Raw genomic sequence first — 18,161 nt, forward strand, 5'->3', positions numbered from 1 at the left:
GACAAGCGTTAGACCCTAGTGAAGCGTTATAAAGCCGTGTAATCCTAGCTCCAAATTAAAGCGGACAATATCACTATTTGGTCGAGCTGTTATATATGATATTAGTGTCACTTCGTGTGCAACCTTAGACGATGGTGGGGCAAACCTCAGCAAGGACGGACAAACCTCAACAAGGACGCTAAGTCCCTGGGGGGATGTGCAGAGGGAATGTGTGACACCCTAGGTGAATTCCACATCGATAGAACATGGGAGAGATACTAGGCCTTCGACCAGGCATTGTACCTGTCACTTTATGTATCGACCGATTTTGTATCATACTTTCTTTGTAATATTGCAAGTTTATTCTTCATATTGCTAGTGTATGATATCATGAAACGACGGCAAACAATACAACTTATCTAAATAATTACAGTGTAATATAATATAATACAATACGATATATTATGTAACGATATATAACAACCGTCCAACAAGCTGTAAATTTAACTAGTGTTAAGTAACATGCCAAATAAAGACAACACCCAAAAGATTAAAAAAATACACTAGCTTACATCCAACTCTAATCTCCGATAATAAAGGGAGTTAATTCATATTTTAATAGATTGCGAAATCTACCTTGTGATTAATTAAATAAGAAGTGTCTAATTTATTCAAACGCAGATTGATTAAATATTAAGTAAACAGGATTATTATATCAAGCTCTATTACTGAGTGTACACCTGTGTACTTGGTGGCCTAAACAAATCACTTTTTAAAATAAAAAGTGTTAGTATTATTATTTGCAAATTAAAATGATCAGTCCACGTGTCCCAACCACCTTTAGCCACGAAGAGAACTTTCATTGGGATAATTAACTTATATTCGTACTAATTTTTTATTACTATATTCAGTTTCATTTTTAGTGATATTATTGAAAAAAAAAGAACTTTTATTAATAAAAAAGTTTATACAGTCAGTGCATAAATATAAACTTTTTTGTTTGGTACATTTTAAATTTTCTATTGACTCCTAAATTTTATTTGTCATTTTCACAGCTTTTCTGTTGAAATATTTTGATTTGTCAATTCCTTCAACTTCATTCAACCAAAACAAATTTCCCAAAATTAAAAACTTATGTATAGACAAAAGTGTCAATTTAATCATGAGTATATCCTCCAAATATCATCGAAATCAAAATTGATAAACTAACTACTCTTCTTACCTTATTATTATTATTTGAAGAACTAAATAATTTTTTCTTCAATCACAATTTTTAGCTATACAAAATTGTGATTTATAATACTCCTACTTTAACAATGTAGAACTTATTATAAAAAGTTAAAAACGTTTGTTAGTTTACATTGTAAATTAAAAGATTTTTTTTCCTTTTCACACTCAATATCGGCATCCACTAAATATCAGATGGGAAACAAAAAAATCCTCCCGACTTTTTTTCAGAAGGATTGAACCGTATAATTTGAATACATTAACTCTTATTGAGACGAAAGAAAATAATTATTTGGCCGTTTTATCAAATTACATTAAAAAACAAAAACAAAACAGGAACCAGATTTTTTTTCCAACTAACCTTGTTTTTCAGCTTCTGTAAAAAAATTAAATAAAAAATTCTGATGGTTAAACTAAAATTCTAAAATTTCGGTTTTTTTCAAAAACATTTTTGCAAAAACTGAAAGAAGAATTTTGGACAACATTTTCTTTCTAATAAACGCCCCCCTTAATTAATTGCATAAGGTTATTAATAATTTAATCTATATCTATATCTATCTATACTATATTAAAAGCACGAAGGTCTTTAGCAAAATGTCGTTCGCCTTTTTTACCCTTTAAAAATATATTATATATTGGATAAAATAGTAATTTAAGTTATTTGCCTTCAATTTAGGGCTTCAAAATTAATTATATTTTGTATATTACATACTTCCTTGTTTAAAATAGGTATGAATCCTAATTTATAGGACTTACTTTTATCACGTTTGGTTTTCCATTTCTTTTACTAATAAGAGATATGTGCTTATTATATTTTTAATTCTAGATTATTTAATAAAATACCTACAATAAAAGACTAAAATTTAAAACTAATGTTTTTTTTTCATTTTAAACTTGATTTTTATAAGCAAAAAAGAAAATCTGAAGTCCCTCCATGTTAATATTAATTATTATATAAAAAAATACTTTATTTAATTATTTTTATAATTTTTAGAAGTTTAAAATTAATAATTTTTTTTTGGACTAAAATTTCTAATACTTAGAAATTTGAAATTTTACTTTATATAGATCATTCACTTAAATTATGCGAGATGCCTTATGCACCACTACCTTTTTTTTAATTCTAATTCTAAGTCATTCTCTAGAGTTAATATGTCATGGAAAAGTCTTCTTTCAATTATAAATTCTCTCACAAGCTTGCTTTAGTATCCTTTTAAATGTATTTTTTTCATTGCTATTTAATTTGATTTTGTGATCATATGAAAGTTGTAGATTATTAGTTGCCTGATTATATATTTTAAGTTCTATACTTTAGCACTATTTAGGTTTTTAAGGATTCGTTCTTGCTAAAACTGAAAAGGAAGCATGATAACTTGTGAAATTAAAATTATAATATAATTAAATTAAAATAAATTTTAAGTTGAATTATTGACTTATGATTGAGGATTTTTATGAGACTTTCTTTGTTTATTGAGTTATTATACATGAAATAAATTTTAAGCTGAATAATTGACTTATGATTGAAGATTTTTACGAGAGCTTCTTTATTTATTTAGTTATTATTATGCACATTTAATATATATAATTATCTTTAGGAACTTACACTTTTATTTTATAGTTTAAACATAAATTTTAAATAAATTAGTACTCATTGAAATAGAATGATACTAGTATCACAAAAAGCACATATAATAAATACTCATCATTTAGTGCTAAAAATAGAATATATCAAAAATAACAACCGAGCTCTCTCTGTTGCTGAAGTTCTCATTGGCTCTGCACTTTTTCCTCCCCCCCCCCCCCAACCACCCACCCCACAAAACCACCCCGGGTATACATCTTCTTCTTCCTCCTACCGCCACCACCTCACCACCACCATATACATTTTCTAGGTACTTTCTTTTTTAGCTAAAAAAATGAAACAAAAAAAAAGGGTATTTTTTTTCATCATATAGCTTTTTGTGTAGTCTGTTTGTTTGCTATTTGTCATATTCTTGTCCCAATATGGAGTGGTGTATATCACTGTTATTCTTATCCTTTCTTCTCATAGCTCACTTTCAATTTTTAGCTATAGTTCTATCACTTTTATGCATATATATATATGTTCTTGAATTTTTGCCTTTTAGTGGGTCTTTTCTAGTTAATAATTTTTTATTTTATTTTGGTATAATGATGACATGAGTTGAGCCTAAAATGGAAAAGTGAGGATTCGTATAGCAGACCTTAACTTGTTTAGGACTGAAGCGTAATAGTTGTTTGTTTGGTTTTGTAGAAGCTTTTCCAATATGAAAATTTTGAGCTTTTGGGGTTTCTGTTCTTGATTTTTTTTGTGAATTTTTATGCAAAAAGCATATCAAGTTGAAATTTTCTTTCTTGGATGGAATTGAGAATGGCTTTGGTCAGGATTTAGAGTTGGTAGGTGCCACTTAATTATATGAACATATTTTTAAATAATTTCTTTATATCTTCTATAATTTGGATCTGACTATTGTTGCTTGTTCTGAGCTGCATACAGTGTAATCTTGTTATTTTTCTTTAATTTTATTTGGTTTTCCTAATGAAAAATATTTTCTTTTTTGGGTATTCGAAGGGAGAAATCTTAAATGAAGCGATATGGACAATGAGGATTCATACAGCCGATCCCAATTTGCTTGCGATTGAGGTGCAATAGTGGTTGTTGTTTTTTCCTAATAAAGGAGAATTCTTTGGGGTGATTTTGAAGGAGAAAACTATGGATCACAGAAGTCATCAGCAGCAACAGATGACTTCTGGCTTAACTCGATATCGATCCGCGCCAAGTTCTTATTTTTCCAGCCTATTAAGTAGTAATAATCCTGCTGCTGTTGCTAGTGGAGGTGGTAATTGTGGTTATGCAAGAGATGATTTTGAACAGTTGCTCAATTCTCGAGCTTCGAATACTGATATAAAGCAAGTTTTCGATAGATTTGTGGCTAATATTGATCCCCAAGATTTGAATCCGAATAATGGCCTAATTGGTGATACTCAGCAAAATCACATGAGTAATATGAATGTTAGATCAGAAGTTGTAGCTCCTATGAAACAAGAACACGAAGCTCAGCGGCAGAGTCATAATTCGCAGTTTATTGCAGCAGTGAAACAAGAAACTCAGCAAAATAGTGATTATTCTTTGGTTTCACAGATGAATTATCAAACTCAAGCTCAACAAAATGACAATTCGGACCTTAATTCAGCCATGGATAATTTTGCCAGATTTTTGGGTGCGGCAGATTCAAATCGTTTGAACCAGACGAAAATGGATGGTGGATTTGGCACTGGTAGTAGTAATTCAAATCTTACTCGTTATAACAGTTCGCCTGCTGGATTCTTTGCGCAATTTGATATTGAAAATGGTATGCATTGTCTTGCTTCAACATTTTTGGTAGTGATTTTTATGGTTATCATGACTAGTGGTATAAATTCAGATGAAGGAAATGCTTTTAGTTTATGTGGAGATTCATTTTATAAGTCATTTATACATCTAATTGTTCATTTCGAATCTTGCATTATCTGGACTGAACCAAGATTCTATTTTTATTAAGCTATGCTTCTCAGTTTTAATTCTAATCTTCCTAGAAAATAAATTTACATGCATATACATATCATAGTCATTGGAGATAGCTAAATTAGTTCTGAATCTAAGTAGAAGTTTGTGGTCATTTCCATCGTTTTGATCTGATATTAGAGTTTGAGTTTGTTACTAAAACTATTTCAGCAATTGACAGAATATGGTGCAATGAGAGGCATAGGGGGTTATGGAGCTGGTGGTAATGCTGCTGCCGAAGCATCATTTCCAACTCCAAACAGGTTTAGTAGTCAAACGGCTCTCCAATCCGGACAACCGCCTTCTTCGGGGCTATTAGCTCCAATCTCCGAATTTGGTGCTAAAAGCATAGAAGAGGGCCGAGCAGGCGATGAAAGTTTTGGTAAAGGCCATAAAAATGATGACAGTTACATGACAGGTTTCCCCATCCCTTCTTGGGATGATTCACAAATGTTGACTGATGATTTCCTTCAAGTACCAGAAGATAATGAGGCCGAGCCGTTCTCCAATGTAAATGCATCTGATAATCAGGTACTTTGTTAATCACCTTTAACCACCTATATTGAAATGAAACGAGTCCCAAATATTGCGGATGCATATGGCCTACCTGATTAGTTTGAGATTGAGGCGTAGTAGTGGTAGTTGTTTTTGACCTTTTTTTTGCACCTGAGTAATCTCATACGTATATGGTTTTGGTAATCAGAGTAGTGAAGATCGAGCTCGCCCTCCCACTCTATTGTCTCATCTGAGTTTGCCTCAAACCTCAGCGGAGTTATCCGCTATGGAGAAACTCTTGCAAGATTCGGTACCTTGTAAAGTCAGAGCAAAGAGAGGTTGCGCCACTCACCCTCGTAGCATCGCCGAGAGGGTAAATATCTCACAGCTGACAAAATCTACTTTTAAATCCAAATTCAGATCACAAATCATGCAATATTTGAAGTTAACTCAAGTTGTTCTATCCTCCAAAGATGGGTTAAGCGTGTACTGATTTAATTGTTACAAATCTTAGGTAAGAAGAACTCGAATAAGCGAAAGGATGAGGAAGCTGCAAGAGCTTGTTCCTAACATGGACAAGGTAATCTTAACTTACAATTTTACTCAAAATATGATGCAGTGGAAATTTAGGTTCTTTTATTCCTTAAAAAAGGCAGCCCGGTGCACTAAGCTCCCGCTATACGCGGGGTCCGGGGAAGGGCCGGACCACAACGGTCTATAGTACGCAGTCTTACCCTACACTTCTGCAAGGTTGTCTTATTCCTTCTTTTTATTTTATTTTTCATTTTAAATTTCTTTGCAGCAAACAAACACAGCAGATATGTTGGACTTTGCGGCTGACTACATTAAAGAACTAGAGACACAAGTCAAGGTATATCTCAAAAGGAATCACAATGAGCAACACAAAGGGATTCCTTCAATTCACATTTCTCACTTTAACAGTTCAACTCAATGTACAATGAGACCATTTTGTTGAATTTTTTTTCAGGCACTATCCGAAAGGCGTTCGAAGTGTACATGCTCGAATAAATAGAAGACCACATTCAAAAATGCTAAGGTAGGGCATTGTTGTGCACATTCTAGTGGGATAAAAATGACTGACAATGGAAATAGCAAGCAGATAGGTAGATTCTCTTTTGGTACTTGAAGAAGAAGAGATTGGGTTGTTGTCATTTTTTGGTGTGTAAAAAGATAGATGCATATTCATCTGTTGTAACATAATAACCTAACTGTATATAAATTTCCATTGTCAATTTTTCTTGACCTGAAGTTCCGCCTTGGCTTAACTGGTAAAATCGCTGACGTGTAACCAGGAGGTCATGGATTCGAGCCATGGAAATAGCTTCTTGCAGAAATGTAGAGTAAGGTTGCGTACAATAGACCCTTATGGTCCGGCCTTTCTCCGGACCACGCGAGCTTTGTGCACCGAGATGCCCTTTAATTTTTCTTGACCTGTTGTGTTTCTGTGAAAGGAATAGAGTGATGAGACTGGATCAACTGCTTTTGTGGACTATTTTAGGTAAAAGTTTGTTAGGTCTATTTTGTTATGATGTGTAAATATGTGTGCTTCCATTTAGAAAGTCCAATTACTCTTTTTAGATAAAAAGGAAGCACAACATCTTTAAACTTAGGAGACCCCCTTCTGTTATCTTTGCAGTTTTTGTATACCTGACTAGCAAAATATCCATACTCTTATCTATTCCGTTTTACAGTCAAATTTCTCTATAACAACCTCGTTTGTTCCGAAATGGCGGCTATAGCGAAATGTTGTTATAGGAAACATATATTATAACATAGTATAATATTCGGTTCCGAGAAAAATTCGGCTTTTATAGCGAATAACTATTGTATAAGGATACTGTTATAGAGAAGTCTGACGGTATATGACACTATTGCTATTCGAGATTTTGAGTTTTCTAAATATTTAAAGATATTTTTAGTTGTAGATTTTTTGATATATAATAGTAAGCCATATTAATGATTAGGTGGCTAATAAGTAGTGTCTACATGCTATTTCATTAAATGTTCAACGGAAATTTGAAGCTTAGAAAAGTATTCTGAAGAGGTTGTTACATGTAGTTAATGTTAGTAATTGCATAGAGTATGCTTATACATAACGTATAAATTGTTGTCTCCTTTCTTTTCAAAGAAAGTGACATGTTCCTAAAATCTATTTTCAAATTAATTCAGCTTATATTGCAGAAGATGGGAAGATTTAGCCAATCAGTTTAGTCTTATTGATCCATTAATTCTAACAAGTTACTTTTCATCCTTTTCAAATTAAGAACTTATTTGATGTAGTTCTTGAATATATAAAAAAATTATATCAGAAGCAAGAAATTTAATGTTGGGCTTCATATTAGAAAAGATATTAGTTTGGGGCTATGGTATGCAATAAGACATTCTTAGCACACTGTGGCGGAGTGGTTAATGAAGTGGATTAAGAACTACACGGAAGCAAAAATACTAGATGATTTTTCATATTTGTCAAGCTTTGGTGGACATAGTTATCTGGTACCTGTTGTTGGTGGGAGATGACAAGTATCCCATGAATTTAGTCGAGTTGTGCGCAATCTGACCCGTACATCACAATTATAAAAAAGAATATTATCTGACACCTATACTGATGAGAGAAGTAAATATCTCGTGGAATTGATTGAAGTCTTGTAAATTGGTACGGTTATTTAGAAAAAACTTTCTTAGATCCAATATTAGAATATGGTGGAAGTGGTCCAAAGTAGTTAGAAAGTGAGTGTCATGTCATGGATGATCTCATTCTCCAACCATTTTAACCCCAAAAAGAACTTGACAGCACTTTCTAGTTTCTACTATTTGAGGGGCTTGGTTAGTTAGTACATTACAAGAATGGCCATCTTTACACATTTTGTGATGGGGTTGGGTGGGACTAAGGGTAGGGGGCAATATTTAGTGTGGGGACCTACTTTACCTTTTGCATAAAATAGGCCCCTACCCCTTTTAAGATATAGAGAACTTGATGCTGGTATTTTCTCAACCATAGAAAACTTCTTGCAAAGGTATCTTTGGCAATTATCATCAACAAAAACCGTCCAGTATAATCTCACAAGTGAGATTTGGGGAAGGTAGAATGTACGCAGATTTTACCTCTGCCTTTAAGAAAGCAGAAAAGTTGTTTCCAGTAAACCCTCGGCTCAGGAAAGGAAAAGGAGTGGGACAATAACAAGCAAACCAATCTGACAACCGAAGTAAAAATACAAAACTAGTGATAGGTAATGCAATCAGAAAATCGAAATAAAAGACAACAACAAGTAGTAACAGAAGACTAAGGATACGAAAAAACACGAAAACACTAAGGGGTCGTTTGGTATGAGGTATAAGAAGGTATAGAGGTGGTAAAAAAATTTTAATACCACCTTAATACTCTGTTTGGTTAATAAATCAGGTATAAGTTATTCCGGTGTTAATTTTAACACCGGGATAACTTATACCTTATAGAGGGTGGGGTAATTAACACCGGTATAACTTATACTTTCTTCTTAGAAATTATACAATTGTCATTCTTAATACAACATACCAAACAGTGAATAAACAACAATCTCAGCATAACTTATTCCAACATAACTTATACTGGCATAACTTATACCGACATAAGCTCTATTCCAACCAAACGACCCCTAAGTGGTGTATCAAAGCTACTGTTACAAACAAGGACAATACTCGACTACCTAACCCTTAATCCTTATTCTTAACTTCCACCACTTCCTATCCATGGTCATGTCCTCAGATCTGTGGCAGTTATCAAATTATATAAAATCTCTTCACGATGATAAGAGGACATTTAGAAGCACATAAGAGTGTGGCCTAATGGCTATCGGATTACAAATCTTAGAAATCGGGTTTTATATCTAAGACAAAAAATATTAAGTGATTTCTTTTGTCTAGTACTTGTACTAATGAGATAGTAAGTATCCGGTGTAATAATCGAGGTGGTTATAAGTTGTAGAAAAAGAGAAAGAGGACATACGAAAAACAAAGTAATCAAATGCAGTGGGGTTCACTTCCCAAAGGAGGACTTTAAGAAAGAAAAAGAAATAAGAAAAGTCCAAGGATCTGTTACAGCATCTTTACAAATATGGGCCTATTATTAAAACGATGGGCTCACTCCATATATTGGGCTTAGGTTTTAATTTAGATTGGGCCACAGACTTTTGACTTTAATTCAAAACTGAATCATGCACATAGTATAAAGCCAGTAAATCTAGGGAGAAATTCAAAAATAGTTAGGTTTACAAGTGGTCATTCAAAAATAGCCACAGTTTCAAAAGTAATCGAAATTTAGTCACTTTTTATGTAAAGATAAATTTGAATGAAAATACTGTTCAATCCATAAAAACACTCCAGCATAAGGTAAGTATACTTGAACTTCAGCATATTATACTGGAGTTCCAGGATAAGTATGTTGGAACTCCAGCATAATATGATAGAGTTCCAGCATAATTATACTAGAACTCCAGCATAATATATTGGAATTCCAGTAAGTATATCGGTCCAGCATAATATACCGGAGTTTGGAGTACCGGTGCTCCAGTCTCCAGTATATTATACTGGAGCCAGCAAAATATACCGGTCCAGTATAATATGCTGGAGTTCATACACATGTGCACCGAACTCTAGTATATTATGCTGGACCGGTATCTGTTGCAGCAAAATAGTGGCTATTTTTTATTGACTAAGTAAACGCTAGCTATTTTTTAATAACCAGTCCGAAAACTAGCTATACCGTGCTATTTTTACAACTAAACAGTGTACTTTCGAAAAGTTGCTCAAACTATACCTTTCATAAATAAAAAGAAAAAGAATTTATAAATTTCATAGTTGTTCGTGTACTTATTTTAGTGATTTCTATAATACAATAAAGTAGAAGAATGAATAAATGATGTCACACAAGTGACATGATTTTGATATGAATTATAGCCATTTTTGTAATAAGCACAAATCCCACTGATCAATTGCATATAGTTTGAAGTTCGCCAAATTATTCATGTCGTGCCCAATCCGCATTATATATATTTTTACCACTGAATTAAAGTCTTTGAAGCACTATTACAAAAATAAAGATATTCCCGATGTGCACAATCCACATTATATATACTAGTATTACGATCCGTGGCGATGCGCGGACACTAAGGAATATTAGTCATATTAAAGTATCATCTAATTTATTTGAGCACGTTAGATTATACGTTTTAACTAAATCATAATTATCGTATTACCTATCCAATATTAAAAACTCATTGTAATTAAATTAAACGAATCATATAATTATATAATAACTTTTGAATGATACTCAAATATAGTAATTATATAGTTTGTGCTACAAATAATATAAAATATAGCATGATCCAGAACGAATAAGCTAATAGATATTGTCTTAAAACTGCCCAGTGACTTTCTGGATCTTCAAAATTAAAAATTAAATTTTCTCTCTATATTATTTTTAGCATAAGATTTAATAATAATTTCAATCGTTATTAAAATTACATATATTATAAGTTTATTATATTTCTAAAATTTTAATGAGTTGCTTGAAATTTCTTAATTTGAACTTTTGTCATTCTAATATAAAAAAGATTTCTCATCTCAAATTCAAAGTAATCCAACACTTAAGTTTTAAGTTGATTTTTAATATCATGTCAAAATGCGATTAAATTTATTTGAGCACAACAACAATAACAACATACCCGGTATTATCCTACATCGTGGAGTCTGAAAAGGGTAGTGTGTATCCAAGCCTTACCCCTACCTTGTGAGTGTTATTAATCTGTATTGCTGTAAATAAATAAAACAGTAATCTTTCTGAAGGCAGAAATAGAAAGTTAGTAGAAATAAATTATGAAAAACAGTATTTGAACTTCAAAATAAATTTTGAAACGTTATAGGAACAAGTCGAGCCCACTGAATACACAGTGTGTCCTTAAGGAAATTATTCCCCTCAAGTACCCGAGGTTCTGAAATATATCCTCCCAAGATAGAACGATTTAACTCACCGGAGTGTTGGTACCAAAAACGCCGATGAACAGCGAACCACTCGAAGGCTGTAAAATACACTGGAATTTTTTCGTGCAGAAGAAGAAGAAGATTATCAGAAAATTTCGTAAGTAAGTATTCTGGGATTAGAAGGTATATTTATAGCTAATTTGGTACTGTTTCTGAAAAGGTTTGCAATCTTTCAGAACAACCATAGCTGTTGGAACGGATTTAAAATAATCCGGAAAAGAAAACGGGCCAAACCAGACCGGGTCGCGGGTCATGGGTTATTCCGGATTGAATTTTTGTTAATTAATTAATTAAATATTTGAAAAGAATTTTGTCCAAAAAGATAAATCAATCAATCTTTGACCGAATCCGAATCCAAGGCCGAGCGAACGACGACGATGACAACGCGAGGTTTGCCTTCTTATTAGCTCTTTAAGAGCTAAAAAATGAGTTCCTCTATATATATACACAAAGATTTTTTTTCCTTTTACCAATGCGGGACAAAATGCATTAGTAAAGTGAACTCATTCAAAATTTCACTTCCCTCTATTTCTTTTCCCATCATTTTCCATTCGCACTTCTTTTGTTATTAATAACAAAATCTAACAGTGAGGACAGAGAGCACATTAAATCATATTGATTCTGTAAAATTCTAACTATCAGCTTATTTGTTAACTCAACCTATGAGACTCTTTCATAACTACTTAATATATAAGATAATAGTTTAATAATAAATAAATAGATAATAGTTTTAAAACTAATATAAACATCTCAACACGTATAACATATGGACAAATATTATTGTTGTAAATTAGGAGCAAAACGTCTATGTTGCTTGGCTATATCTAATATCTTAGTCTATGTTTTTTTTTTTTTTTTTATATTTCAATATTTTTATTTTCGTAGATTTAAATCTTTCATACGTATCCACTAAAACATAATTCATTTCCCCGAAAAAAGACACACAGAAGTACAACATACTCAAATAAATTTAATTAAATATTTAATAGGAGAGGAGAGGAGAGGAGAGAAACTGTCAACCGCGGTTAATTGCGATTTATGTTTCATATTTTGAAAAATTTCTATGTACAGAGGGTTGTGCCATTTGTCAATAAATTAGCTCTGTGCTAAAAAAATTAAAATTTTTCTTAATTCTTTTGTACTTGTTAATCAGACATATCAAGAGTTGTCTGAGGATAACTAACTATCAACCATAAATAATAATAATAGAAATTAATTATATGCTAAGACTTTTGAGTTTTCTAAAAGGACGATTGAAAAAGTTTTGGAACCAATCACTTGCTAACTACAAAGCAAAATGTTCTCGATTTTCAATATGAATAAATTAAAAAACCTACCCCAAAAAACGTGGGAGGAACTGATATTAACTGAATTGACAGGTTTATATTTTTTGAACCTGTTTTCTATTTTAAATTATTTTGAATTTTAAAATTTCAGGTTTAATTAATAAATTAAAAAACCTGCCATTTGATATTAAGTGTTAATTGAATTAGCAGGTTTCAGTTTTTTCGAACCTGAACTCTTAACGTTAATTGAATTGGCATTTTTTTATTCATAATTTAAATTATTTTTGAATCTCCAAATTTATTGTTGAAACAACTCCCCAATTTGACTTGATAATTTTTTTATTTTCGTTTTATTTTTAAATTATAAACTGATTTAAAATTCAAATTTTCTTGGAATTTTGTCCTAAAAATTACACTTGTCATCTTATGGTTATGCCACTTGGCTTAATGTGGTGGCTTTGCCTTTCCTTTTATATAGATATATATAGAATATAGATATAGATTATTCTCAAATAATATTTTCTAAATAAATAAAAATTTTATTTTAAAAATCAAAAACACAATTTATTAAAAAAAAATTTGAATTGACAGTTTTTAATTTTTTTATTTAAAAATAATTTAAAAACTCCCACATGAAACTACTCTTCAATTTGAATGGACAATATTTTTTAATTTTCGTTTTTTATTATAAATATTTTTTTTATTATTTTATAGATATTTAAATTCAAAAAGAATAATTCATAACTAATTAATAACTACTTATGCTATGTTGTTTTTTTTCTTGGCTGCCATTTGGTTTAAAGAGAGGACTTTTTTTTCTCTTTTTAATAATATATAGATATAAATATAAACTTTTATCACTGAATTAAAGTCTTTAAAACGCTATAACAAAATAGAAGATGATTTAGCATAAAGTTACATGTAACTTCTTACTAACTTTACATAATTGTGTTTCAATACAATTATTACACCTTTCCACCATTCAAATTCTTGAAGTAATGTACCCGTCAATTTTTTCTTTTCATTAACATAATAGATAAGTCTAAGTAATATTTCAATATCATAATTATCAAAAGAAAATTGTTTTGGAGATCAATAGGGCAAAAGTGAAAATTAAAACAAAGAGGGGGGAATATTTGTGATTTAGCAGAAATAGGATAAGGGGTGAAATTGCCAATATCCGTTATTTGCAGCAAAAGGGCTATAACCACTAAACCAGATAAATGAGGCTCAATCTTTAGAGCTATAGCAGCTGTAGCCTGCAGGCAAATTCAAAAATGAGTAGCTCCTCACTCACAGCTTCTTTACATACCACCAGGTAAATTTTGCTCTACTTGATTCAGTTGTTGACACTATAAAGCTTGTTTATTTTTTCACATTTTCATGCTGATTCTTGAATTATTGAAATTGGGTATTGCACATTTCTAGTTTCTTGGTCAATTTGTGTCAATTTTATGCAAATTTGTGTCTTTTAGCTTCTGGGTTTTCCTTATAAAAGAATAAAGCTTGTAGCTTTCGTGTGTTGAGGAAAAAAAGCATATTTATTTTGCTTCCCTTCTCACTCACTGCCTCTTTATATACCAGGTAAATTTAGCTTGCTGCTTTTACATTTTCATGTAATTCTTGAATTTTTGAAATTGGGTGTTGCACATTTATGATTTCTTGTTCCAATTTGTGTTAATTTAAAGCAATTTTCTGTGTTTTAGCTTCTGGTTTTTTCCTTATAAATGAATAAAAAATTGTAGCTTTTGTGTGTTGAGGGAAAAAACCTTAATTATTCAATGCCTCTTTGCATAACAGGTGAATTTAGCTACTTGATTCAATTTTTGACACTAATTTTTAACATTTTTATTTGATTCTTGAATTGTTGAAATTGGGTTTAGCACATTTCCAGTTTCTGGTTCCAATTTGTGTTAATTTAAGTTTCTGTCTTTTAGCTTCTTGTTTTTAATGAATAATTTTTTTTAGCTTTTGTGTGTTGGGAAAAAAGTAAGAACCTAACTTAGCTCCTCAGTCACAGCTTCTTTACATACCAGATAACTTTAGCTACTTGATTCAGTTGTTGGCACTAGAAAGTTTGTTCTTTGATACATTTTCATGTTGATTCTTGAATAACTGAAATTGGGTATTTCACATTTCCAGTTTTTTGGTCAATTTGTGTCTAGTTTATGCAATTTTGTGTCTTTTCGCCTCTGGGTTTTCCTTATATCTACTAACAAAGATTGTAGATTTTGTATGTTGAGGAATAAAAAAACTTAGTTATCGTGCTTCCCTTCACAGCTTTTGTTGTAAAATTGCCTAGTGGGTTTATTCTGTTAAGTTTTGCAGTGCCTTTTACAGACAAGGTAAATTAAGCTAGTCCCAAGTGTTTATTCAAGTTGGATTCTTGATTTAGTTGTTGAAACTGAAAAGTTTTGTCTTTTTTACGATTTCATTCAGTTTCTTGAATTGTTGGAATTGGGCAGTGTGCATTTCTAATTTCTTGGTCAATTTGTGTCTAAGTTGTTGCAGCTTAGAAATGATATGCCACCCCTCCTCCGGGGGGTGGCGGTGGCGGAGGGAAGTACCTCTCCTTTCACAATTCTGGCTGTAAAAATACCCAATGGTTAAATATCTGCTGGGGAAAAAACTTTTTGACATTAAGTTTAGTTAATTTAACTTCAGGAGGAGCATTAGTCACAAACTGAGGTGGTCAGGTTGATTATGAGTCTATGCTATAAACTTTAAGGTTGTCATCCCAACAAATTATTTTCTTCGTGTGCCGGTAAAAAAACATGCTTTTTGGGGAGAGAAACTATTTCACCAATCGAGTCACCGGTATCTAACATATTCATACCTAACGATTTTCCACAAAGTGGTGACGAAACGTATAACTTGTACAAACCTTTCCATTTTCCAAGTCGATCCGATCCATTCTTTCGTAGAGCTATTTACTCGATCGTTGACATTTCTGGAACACCCCTAACAGAGGGGCAAATAGTCAATTTTGAAAGAACTTATCGTCAACCTCTTTCAGGTTTATTCCAATACTTTTAAAAAGTGGTTAATTCTAATATTTGAAATTTGTTGTTTTTCATATTTATCATGATGCTATTGTCACCACACATCTCAATTTTATGGTTGTAAATTGCGTTATGGTATAATTGGCTTAAGCTCCTGGCACTTAGAAATGCTGTGCTACCCACCCACTCACCCCCTTAGACAGTGGAGGGGTGTTGGGGATTAGCAAGTTTTCTTGTAAATACTTGAATATTGTTCCTGTTTTTCTGTTTATTGGTGGGTTTGAACAGGATTCGTGTCTCGAGTGTGGATGTTATTTGTGTAGGCTTTCTTGTAAAAACATACATATTTTATTCTTGTTTTATTTTATGTCAGCAATTTAAGGTCTCCTTTCGTCGGGAGTTTGAATGGGTTTCATGTATCGAGTGTTGCTGTTCGTCGTGTTGGTTTCGTGAGGAAGGTGGTCGAATGTAAAGAATCAAGAATTGGTAAGCAACCAATAACAGTACCTTCCAATGTGACACTCACAATGGAAGGCCAAGATTTGAAAGTTAAGGGACCTCTAGGAGAGATGGCCATAACGTATCCACGAGAAGTAAAGCTTGAAAGAGAAGAGGAAGGTATTCTAAGGGTCAGAAAAGCTGTGGAGACAAGAAGGGCAAATCAAATGCATGGTTTATTCAGGTATTCTTGCAGTTTTAATCACTCTGTTTCTTGATCTTTTCTTTGGTTTCATTCTTACTTATGGTAAACATGCTAAGTTATAATCCTGGCAATCCTTGTAGTTTAAACGTTATTGATTTGTTAAAGCTATTGATGTATCTTACTAAATAAATTGATATGACCAAATGCTCCTTCTTCCTACTTTGAGGAGACCCAAAAATATTAGGGATCCTTCAAAGTAAGTAGCGAAAAAGCTACCACTCCACATATTTCTCATCTAAACATGTTAAAGGCCAAAAAATTTCAAATGTAGCAGGTGTTTAGTGCTCTCGAAGTAGTAACGATTCTAAGGTCTTGAGAGGTGAATATTGGTGGCAGAAGAGGGAGTACAGACAGAAAAACTGGTAGGACTGACTAGCAGACGACAGGTATCCGTGCTTGTGGTAGTTTACTAAGGTTAAAAGGCATAAGTCATGTTGAAATTCATAGTATTTGTTATCAATGACTGCAGTGCGATTGTTCCCATGATCTGCCTATGACAGTACTCTTAGTATATGTATTTGTCACTATGAAAGAGGAAATATAGTCTTACTGGAAAGACCGGATAATTCTTATCAAGTGGAATTTGTACGAATGGTTGGTTCGAAACACGTTGAGCAGTAATTGGAGGACAAAACTTTATAAAGAATATCGTAGAGTAATTCGAATCAATCACCGGAAGTATTTACATGCATCTCAGCAGTATACTGCACTTTTAAACACATGAGTGGACACAAGTACAAATACTGAACTTTTAAACTTTAAAGTTCATCTCAGTGTAACTGTATTAGCTAATTGAGCTGTCATGTTAGACGATTGTGTGCTTTTAGCTTGTCACTTGAAATCTTCATTTCATATGACTTGCTGATGGTCAATTCTGGTGACAATATAAATGCAGTGATCGTGTAAATGCATCTTTATTCTGTTTACTCTAAACATGTTCTTTTTCCTGCATTGAACTCGCCAGGACTCTAACCGATAACATGGTTGTCGGCGTCTCCAAAGGATTCGAGAAGAAACTCCAATTGGTAGGGGTAGGATATCGTGCAACGGTCGAAGGGAAAGACATAGTTCTTAATCTTGGATTTTCTCATCCAGTAAAGATGGAAATACCTGATGGACTGCAGGTTAAGGTTGAAGAAAACACCAGAATCACAGTAAGTGGTTACGACAAGTCAGAAATCGGTCAATTTGCAGCTTCTATCAGAAAATGGAGGCCTCCAGAGCCCTACAAAGGTAAAGGAGTGAAATATGCTGATGAAATAGTTAGAAGGAAAGAGGGTAAAGCAGGCAAGAAGAAGTAAATGGTACATTTTGTTATTTCTTCCCTTGTTTTTATTGTATTTTAGAGCCATTTTGAAGTTAGGTTCATTCTGTAATGACATGACAATTTGTTAATCCAAAGAAAATGGGAGTCACACAATTTGAAATTGTAATCTTCATAGAGGTGGTTGCATTTGAGCCGAGCGTCTATGGAAAAAAGCCTCTCTACCTTCTCAAGGTATGGAAAAGGCCTGCGTACACACTACCCTCCCCAGACTATATTGGGTTTATTGTTGTTGTTCTTGTTGTATAGAGGTGGTTGCATTCCATATTATTGGCAACTCTATGAAAATTGAACTCAGATTTAGCAAGAATACTACGAGCATCCAATGCAGAAATTTATTCGTAGAAAATATAGAGAACTTTTAATTATGGCGGAAACAATAAAGGATACAAAATATCAAAGTATTAAGAAATACATTTGGGGGGTGGGTGGGTTGATAATTAAAAAGGGTAAAATAAGCATTGTTTGGGTATAGGGGGGAAAAATGTCAATAGTTTAAACTTTTTAAATTGGAAAGGGACTTTGATTTTCAAGACAAAGTTGGAGG

The 18,161-nt window shown here is 32.5% G+C and overlaps 2 protein-coding genes across 3 annotated transcripts; both read left to right on the forward strand.

Moving 5' to 3' along the window:
• Window positions 1-2,926: 2,926 nt before the first annotated feature.
• LOC107803877 (transcription factor bHLH122) lies at window positions 2,927-6,532 on the forward strand. Of its 2 annotated transcripts, none has more exons than XM_016627669.2 (7): window positions 2,927-3,098; window positions 3,797-4,577; window positions 4,950-5,299; window positions 5,472-5,636; window positions 5,778-5,843; window positions 6,066-6,134; window positions 6,252-6,532. In XM_016627669.2, the coding sequence occupies exons 2-7, from the start codon at window positions 3,938-3,940 to the stop codon at window positions 6,294-6,296; spliced, it is 1,335 nt and encodes a 444-aa protein (XP_016483155.2). In that variant the 5' UTR covers window positions 2,927-3,098; window positions 3,797-3,937; the 3' UTR covers window positions 6,297-6,532. The 2 variants fall into 2 exon arrangements, with proteins under 2 accessions (XP_016483155.2, XP_016483156.2); XM_016627670.2 differs by lacking the exon at window positions 2,927-3,098 and adding an exon at window positions 3,207-3,621.
• A 7,217-nt stretch (window positions 6,533-13,749) lies between these two features.
• LOC107803875 (large ribosomal subunit protein uL6c) lies at window positions 13,750-17,717 on the forward strand. Its single transcript, XM_016627667.2, has 3 exons — window positions 13,750-13,903; window positions 15,961-16,269; window positions 17,255-17,717. Exons 1-3 carry the CDS (start codon window positions 13,863-13,865, stop codon window positions 17,589-17,591), a joined length of 687 nt encoding a protein of 228 aa, XP_016483153.1. The 5' UTR covers window positions 13,750-13,862; the 3' UTR covers window positions 17,592-17,717.
• The last annotated feature ends 444 nt before the right edge of the window (window positions 17,718-18,161 follow it).

Source organism: Nicotiana tabacum, chromosome 20 (genome assembly GCF_000715075.1).
Source record: "Nicotiana tabacum cultivar K326 chromosome 20, ASM71507v2, whole genome shotgun sequence".
Lineage (NCBI taxonomy): Eukaryota > Viridiplantae > Streptophyta > Magnoliopsida > Solanales > Solanaceae > Nicotiana > Nicotiana tabacum.